Genomic DNA, 8,818 nt, shown 5'->3' on the forward strand with positions numbered 1-8,818 from the left:
ACCAGCGACAGCCCCCTGTGGGGGGTGGGGAGGGGTGGCGACAAAAACGGCCCGGTGGTGGAGGCTGCCAGTTCCCCTGTCTGGCCTGTCTCGGCACATTTTGAACCATCCTCGGAAAGGGGGCTGTCGCTGGTCTCCATCTCCACCCACTTCACTGCCTTTTCTCGAGGTCCTGGAGCTTTTAGGAATGGGCACGTGTGCTAAGTCGCTTCAGTCAGGTCTGACTCTGAGCGCCCATGGACTGTAGTCCACCAGACTCCTCTGTCCATCGGATTCTCCAGGCAAGATTACTAGAGAGGGTTGTTGTGCCCTCCCACAGGGTCTTCCCCATCCAGGGATTAAACCTGCATTTCTTATGTCTCCTGCACTGGTAGGTGGGTTCTTTACCACTAGCACCAATTGGGAAGCCCACAGCTTTTAGGAATAGGTGAGATCAGAGTCAGGAACTTGGAAGAACACTGGCATCACGTTATCATTTGTCTCCATGGCATTGTCATTCAGCCCACATGGTAGGGAATCACCCCTACCCAAAACATCAGCCTTAGTCGTGATCTTGTACTACAGGGCAGCCAGCCTTGTCTCACCAGTGGGTGACCAACTCCTCCCAGTTTGCCTAGGATGTTCCCGGATTTTAGCACTGCAAGTCTCTTGTTAAGGGAACTCCTCGGAATCGGGCAAACCAGGATGGCTCGCCAAGACTGTCTCAGTTTTAATAACTCTAAGTCACACCTCCTGGGAAACCCCTCAGTCCCAGGCCAACCAGAAGGTCGGTCACTAGTCCCCAGACTTTTGGGGGTCACTTGAAGTTCTCCTGGAATCCAAACGGATGGTTCCAGTGTGTCCATCGGTCCCTCGTACAGAAGCGGGAGGGAAGCCAGTGTTCCTGGAGACGCTGGGAGGTGGTCACTGCCCAGCGAGAAAGCTGTGACGCTCCCGGCTGTGCAGTTTCTAAGACGGATCCAACTTCAGCTGCACATTTTGAGTAACAAGAATGTTTAAAAGCCCCAATGCCCATCCACACTCCAGACCAAGAGATCAGAATTTCTGAGGGTTGGTCTCAGACATCCCTGGGTGATGACAATGCACAGCCAAGGCTGAGAATCTAGACTGAAACCCGCCAAGAAGCCCTATGCCAAATAACAGTTCACGGGGCATTGGTTTCTCATGCCAAGCTGGTGTCCCGTGAGCTTGAGAAGGACAGACCACTTAAGCGGCATGATGAAGGGTCACTTCTGGAAGATGGGCCCTGGGGGAGATGGCAGAGGTCCCCTGTAGGTCTCAGGAGTAGCCCTGGAGACAGATGTCACGTGTGACATAATACTGCATAACCCAGGCCTGTGCAACTCCACCCTGTAAGCCTCCAGGCAGCAGTGGGGAAGGAACAGCCTGGATGGTGAAGCCATGCGGATAGGCAAGTCTCTCCCCAGCCTGGGGCTGAGGGCAGGGGCGGGGTGGTTCTCAGCCTAGAGAGAGGATCAGAGGGGCGCTCCGGAGCCCTTACCCTCCTGTGTGCACGGGAAGGACGGCATGTCCTCGTCGTCAGCAGCCAGCTCCTCTTCTGTGACACATAGCGCATCTCCGTCACCAGCGGCTGACCTCACTGAGACGAAGCCAGCACCGTCAGACCCCAGGCTGGGGCCCTGCCGCACCCACCCCTTTCCAGATGCCCCGTTCATTTATAGTCCCAAGCCCCTGTGCTCACCCTCACCTCTGGGTCCAAGTCAGCCCACCTGAGCTCCAGGTGATCTGATGGTAATCAGAGCAAAGGGGGATGGAGGGCAGGATCAAATGGCTAAGGGACCAGGACATCCCAACATCCGAGAGAGGAGAGTTCATGATCTCTGACAAACTTGCAAAAATACACAGGCCAGCCCAGCTGCCCACTCTATCTACACCTTGCTCAGATCCCTGGCATGAAATAAGAAGAAATATTGGTGTTTAGTCACTAAGTCGTGTCTGATTCTTTGTGACCCCGTGGACTGCAGCCCCCCAGGTTCTTCTGTCCATAGGATTTCCCAGGCAAGAATACTGGAGTGGTTTGCCATTTCTTTCTCCAGGGGATCTTCCCAACGCAGGGATCCAACCCATGTCTCCTGCATTGGCAGGCGGATTCTTTATCACTGAGCCACCAGGGAAACCCAAGAAGAAATATAGCTTGCATGGTGTGACTCAGCACACTTTCATCCCTGGCGCATGGTACACAAAGCAGGATTCTGCTTCTGCAGGGACAAGGATGAATCTGGCTCCAGTACAGTCTCCATCAAGACTCTGCGTCCAGCCCAGCTGAGGGGTGGGAGGCACTGCAGAGAGGAGGAGGGGACGGTGTGAGGATACAGGATGATGGCCTCTGCCTCACATGCTGCCTCATGCAGGACCTGCCGAGGGAGGGCAGACGGGACTGGGGCAGGAACAGGTCTCATGTCGGAAGGCTGATCTAGTGCTTGTTCTCTGGGAACTCATGCTCCCTAAATAAGACCCAAGTGATGCATTCCTTCATTCAGAAGATTATTCCCTTTCCCCTAGACACTGCATACCCCTTCCTCCTTACCAGATCTGGTCTTTTTATGAATGACCAGAAGAAAGATGCCCAAAATAGGCAGCGTGAACACAAACATCCCAGTGAATGTTTGAGAAATGAGGTGGTCTGCACTGAGCTGACCAGGGCTTTTGTGATGGGACGTGGGGGTGCAAGCTGATGATGACAACCAAACTGCTTGGGAGATATCTGGTGGGGGATTTTATAAACCATGTCTGAACATCCAGAGGCAACAGAAGAAAAGATGAATACTTGTGACTACATTAAAGTAAAACAGTAAAATAACACTTCTGCATGGCCAAAAAAGCAAATGACAAGGAGAAAATATTCACAACATACATCACAGATGAAGAATTAATATACCAAATTTATAATGAGCTTTTAAAAATAGAGGAAATAAAGGAGACAAAATCCTATAGAAAAATGAACAAAAGACCAGAACAATTATGAAAAGAGATATAAAAGTGGTACTCAAATAAATAAAAAGATGTTTAACTTTACTTATAAGATAAAAGCAGTTTAAAACTACACTGTGATAACATTTCTCACCCATCAGATTGACAAAAAAGCAGAGGCTTGACAATACACTCTGTTGGCCTAGGTGGTGGAGAGTTGGGGTCTGAAAGCAAAAATGGCCCAAGGCTTGTAGAGGGGGTTTAGTATATGCATTTACCCTTTGACCCAGCAATCACACTTTTATGAATTTGTCTAGGATAAATACCTCCGACAATCTGAAAATATGTGTGGCAAGGTTATTCATTACAGGATTATTTGTAATGTCAAAAACTGGGAACTATCTAAGCATGCAAGCACAGGAGACTGACTAACATCCAGTGGCATCCATACACACCGTGGGGCTCAGCACAGAGATGCAGTGAACAGGGAATCTCTAGTAGCTGACGTGGAGTCACTTCCGGGAGGTATTACAGGAAAACAACAAAGTGCAGAGGAGCCCTATGATGTGCCACCCTTTTCACAAGAAAGAAGGGAAAATAAGAAGGCATCCATATGTATGTTTATCACTAAAAGAAGAAACGCAGGAACAGTCCCAGCGAAAAAACAGCAACACTGTTTTCTACAAGGGATGGACTGGGGGAAAAGACTACAGAAAAGTCACCATCCTCTCACTCTAATTTTGTGTATAGTTTGGATTTCTAAAATTATGCTGTTTTTACATATTGAAAAATTAAATTTTATTAATAAAAATACTTGGAACCCAATAAGTCTTGCTTGCTGGAATGAATACCATAAATATACTAAATAGAGAAACAAGGAAAAAACTAATCTATTATGACATAGTTTGGACTGTGTAACCTCAGTCTAGGGTGTGATAGGGTAGGATTGGGGAAGAAGTGCAAACAAATCTTGAACCTTCAAAGAAACTTATTCTGTTGTTGTAGCATGGGTAAAGCAATTTGGAAGTCATTTTAGATTAATTCAAGACTGAGCAAATAGAGTAAATGCATTGATTGGTTTGGACCCAGAGATCTCACTATGGAAAAGGGGATCAGAAATATAGAATGGAAGAGATAAGAAAGAACCCTCTGGGGATGGACTGAAGTTGAAGGTATCAGTGGGAATTCATAATTTCTAAAATGTGTTTATGTATGAATATATTTGTTTACATCCACATATATGTATAGAGGTATCTATATTTGTAGCTATGTGTAGACACATAACTTTGTTGAAATTTCCAGGAAGCAAAGATATCAAAATAGCATTGAGCATGCCTAACAATCCAGATCTTGGACTCTCATACCGTTGCCCACTAAAAAGAACCAGGGTACCTTGAAGAAATGATTAATTCTATGGTTGGGCAGAAGGTAGACAGAAGATGAATCTGGAACATCTTTCTATTTCAGAAATTAAGGGACTGCTCAAAAAAAAAAATGATAGGGGCATGTCACAAGTATACAGAAACCAGCCAGAACAACTTGAACATTGAAATATTTAAGTATAATTATGCAATTATGAGTTCATTGGAAAAAAATAGGAATCCATACCACAGACGAACTGACAGGGAGAAGGGAGGGCTCTTATTACTTCTGGAGCTGGGGGATCAGCAATCATCATGGTCAAGACCAGATCAGGCAAGAACCATCAATGGGTGCCACCTCTTGGGAAAATTTTGATGAAGAACAGCATGTATGTTTGTTTATGTATAAGCCTTTACACACCACCTTCAAGTGTCTCCTTCCAGACTAGACTACTTATTATTGCAGAGGAGGAAAAAAGCCTCAGTAATTATACATTGAGGAAACCAGGCAACACTGACCAGGAGAGGGACAGATGGACAGGGTATACCTTTAGATGTGACGGCTGAGCAGGACACACCATCATCTACAAAATTATTGGCCAAGGATGCAGAACCCCAATTGAATCATGAGGTAATATGAGAAAAACACAGCATGAAAATTGTATTTAAAAAGTTGGTGGGGGACTGAATTTTCAAAAATTTTAGAGTCTAAAAAGACAACACAAGGTGAAATTGACATGACAGCCAAATACAGTCCTTAATGTCAGAATGGATCCTGTGCTAGAGGGAAAAGGAAATCTATTGAGGGGATTATTTGATCAACGAATATCAGAATACCTGTGGTAAATTAGATACAGAATTGAAGCAAATGCAGGAGTTCATGACTGTACCCTGATCATCTTCCTGTTCCTAGGAAATCCACGCTGAAGTGTTCAGAAGTAAAGAACCATGATGTATGTAAATTACCCTCGAGAGCTTCAGAAAAAGTAAACAGGAAGGAAATCCAAAAAAGAGGAGATACGTCTGTACTTATTGCTGATTCACTTTGCTGTACAGCGGAAAGTAAAACAACATTGTAAAAGCAACTACCCTCTAATACAAGGACCCTGATCAGTAACAGTATCATAACCTCCTGAATTTCCTGCTTGAGTTTCCTCTCCATAGTAACAGACTCCAGGTACCCTCTATGTGATGGAGTTAGTGTGTTTTCAGCTGTGTGCATGAATGTGTGTGTGTGTGTGTGTGTGTTTGTGTATGTGTGCATGCTTTGATGGAGAGTGGGCACAGTGGCAGAAGGAAGGCTGACAAGGATGGGAACCCTTTCTACGTATCCTAAGAAATCAACCTCTTCAGCCCTGCTTTGTGTCTTGGGCTGCTATCCCATCATCAATCTGCCAAGAGTTTAAGAGGATAACTGCCTGGGAGGTTACCAGTACTGCCATCAGTTTTCCATAAAGCAGTGCCCCAGGCGAGGCAGTGCCTTCTGTGCCCTGACCACCAAAACCTCACCCTAACTAGCGGGGCCCTCTCACCCCCAACATCTCAGCCAGAATGATGCTGTTGGATATACCGCAGCCTTTGGGGTCCCTTGGGGAGGTATTCCTTCCATTCTTAGAGCGGAGACGCCTTCCAGGCCTTCCTGCCGTTTCTCATTTCTCTCCTCCCCTGGTGGGGCTTCTCTGCCCACCCCCGTGATGAGGTCTCCTCCCTGTTCTGTTTCCAGGGTCAATTTCATCACTTTGCTGCTTATAGCCTTTGCAGGGAATCTGGGAAGGCTTAAATTAGGCAAGATTAACACTAACCTTCAGCGAACACTCCCTCGGAAAGCACACAGCTCTGTCATAATTCTGCTCTCCTGTCGAGAGCTCCAAGATGGGCAGTCGTGAGCAAGTGGGAATTCACAGAGACCCATGTGATGCCTCGCGGGGTAGCCCACGTGAAGGGAACCACTGGTGGGCATGATCTCGGCTCTCTTTAGACGAGAGACTTCACAAGTGTTTGGCCCCATTCCCTTTGCTGACATCTCAGCTCCATAACTCACAGCACTGTTCCCCAGCGTCCCCAAAGAGATCTTCTCTTTCTAATCCTTCAAACTTCCTGTTTACTAGCGCTGAACCATGGACCCTGGGGACCCCTCATTTACCTATGTCTGGAAGGCTGTAGCAACTGTCCCAGCCCTGTTCCTCTGAATGAGAACATAATCCAAAGCATTTGTGAGGGTTTTAGAAGCCAAACTGTTCACAAGCATGGACTCATTATACTCACATTACACCACGACTGAGCCAGTGAGAGGATGGGAGAGGAGACAGACCTAAAGAATGGAGAAGAGCTTGGCTGGAGGACACAAAGGCGATGACGGGCGAGATGATGGTGGATGAGGCAGGATCTGTACTCTCCCCTTGCACTGGACCAAGTGGAGTCTGCGGAGGCAGGAAAAGAATCTCCTCCCCAGTCCATCTTCCGCACTGCCTGTTCCCACGCCTTCTGGGGCATGTCATTTAGTGTTGGGTGCCCTGGCTTTCCAGAGTTTTCAGAGAGAGGGGGAATGGGAAGGGAGCTTGTTGAGTCACAGAGCCCACTTACCATGTTACAAAGGCTCAGAGAGGTTAAGTGATCTGTTAGCTAGTCAGTGGTTCCTAAATGCCCAGCAATCTGAAAAGTCAAAGTGTTAGTTGCTCAGTTGTGTCCAATTCTTCATGACCCCATGAACTGTAGCCTTCCAGCCTTCTCTGTCTATAGGATTCTCCAGGCAAGAATACTGGAGTGGGTTGCCATTCCCTTCTCCAAGGGATCTTCCCAATCCAGGGATTGAACCCGGGTTTCCTGTTTTGCAGGGAGACTCTTTACCATCTAAACCACCAGGGAAGTGATCTGAAGCAAGATGCAAATACACTTATGGAGTTCTTGCACAGCTACACACACACACACACACAAGCCACAGAGCTCAGAAAAGCCTTATCCATCTGGGCCCGGCATCTGTTTGCACGTCTGGCCTGCCAGCAGTTTGTCACCTCCTTGAGGTCAGGAGGTCTTTCCTGGGCCTCTTTCAACACAGGGCTGACCTCAAGCGGATATTCAAAAAAGATGGGTTTACTGACCCTTTGCGAAGGCCTGCATCCTTAGAGTATTGCTAACTTCTGCCCTTTTTGATTAAGAGCTCAGTTTTACAAAAAAAAAAAAAAAGTTTAATGACTTAAAATATGGCTTAAACATGATCTATTTTTAGAGTTCTGCATGGCGAGGGAGTGCTGGGGAGTTCTGATGAATTCAGGATGCAAAGGCTTAAAGGAGCAGAAAGAATATACAGGGAGGGGCCTAATGTTTGGATTGAAAAGGAATGAAAGAGGGATTTGGAGGTGGTGCAGCAAAATTTGGGATCTGCTTCCCCTCTCTTTCCTCAGGGCTGAGGCAAGGGTTATGATTTTTCACTCCTATAGGCTAAAAAGACTCCCTTTTTGTGGGAGAGGGGTTTAATTTTCTCCATCTGTGTCCAGTTGATCACTTTAGAATCCCACCAGCATTTTTACGGCCCTCTCAACTCAGGCTGCAGTTCTCTCCTGCATCAAATGTAAACCATCCGTGAAATCGAGGGCTTCTTGACATGCTGAAAACGAAGGAGCCCCATCGTGTCATATATTATGGGCTGCCGGGTCCTGGGATGCTTGGAGAGGTCGCCACTGGTGTCTGAAACGAGGTCACCTTCCCAGGAAGGCAGACACAGGCTCTAGTTGTATTTTGTCTCTTTTTCATCCTTCTTTCATTTTGCTGACTCCAGGATAGAGGCTACTGGGATGGGAGCGAGTGGGGCTTGGGAAAGGAGTATACCCTTGGGATAGGGTAATGCCTGAACCCACGAGTATCTGGGAAAACCTCTCTTTTGGGACAAACTGGGGACAGCCTGCTGTTCTGGGTACCGAACTTCAAAGACTTTGTATGTCCGTTTCAGCCTCCCCTGTTCTAGAGGGAGCTGTCATGAGGGAGCATCCCGCATGACCTACCCAAGGCATAACCGGCTCCACACTTCACCTAGAGATCTCTACCCAAATTCCAAGCAATGAACTTTACAAACAAATTAGCCTTCGAAGACAGCGCTGCAAGCTCAGTCTCATGAAGCAGTGGCAACCACTGGAGATTTGAAAGAGCCTCTGTTTCGTCCGTACCTACGGTCGTGTCATCCAACTCAAATATCAGAGGGACAGCCACAAGGGAACGCCCTTGTTTTTTCAAGCCTCGGCTCCCACAGGGCCACGTCTAGAGAGTTTGATTTGAAGGTTCCCAACTGGGCACGTGGCTGGGTGTGACTCCTGGCTCCGCTGAGGTTAGACCAGGTTCACCTCACCCTGTGGAGGCAGAAAATAGCCCCAACCTGCTAACACAACAGTGGCTGTCGACTCAGGCTTGCTTTTGGTTGACCGAAAATGTGGAGTTAATTCACTCTTTGGCCTTTCTGGGACTGCAATCTCCCATCAGAGTCAGTGAGGGGGAGAGATTCGAGGAACTGAATAAAAGGGCTTTCTTCAGGAACT

The 8,818-nt window shown here is 47.3% G+C and overlaps 1 protein-coding gene across 1 annotated transcript in view; it reads right to left on the minus strand.

The window, feature by feature from the left end:
- SCARA3 (scavenger receptor class A, member 3) overlaps positions 1–1,977 on the minus strand; it is a 19,808-nt gene extending 17,831 nt beyond the window's left edge. Inside the window, exons 1-2 of the mRNA XM_010839596.1 lie at positions 1,488–1,977; positions 345–352 (exon numbers count right to left, since the gene is read on the minus strand). Of these exons, the coding sequence (XP_010837898.1) occupies positions 345–352; positions 1,488–1,676 (197 nt within the window). The 5' untranslated portion in view covers positions 1,677–1,977. The remainder of the gene's footprint in view (positions 1–344; positions 353–1,487) is intronic.
- Positions 1,978–8,818: the final 6,841 nt, after the last annotated feature.

The sequence above is a fragment of the Bison bison genome, unplaced genomic scaffold, assembly GCF_000754665.1.
Source record: "Bison bison bison isolate TAMUID 2011002044 unplaced genomic scaffold, Bison_UMD1.0 scf7180017864123, whole genome shotgun sequence".
In the NCBI taxonomy this organism is placed as follows: Eukaryota; Metazoa; Chordata; class Mammalia; order Artiodactyla; family Bovidae; genus Bison; species Bison bison.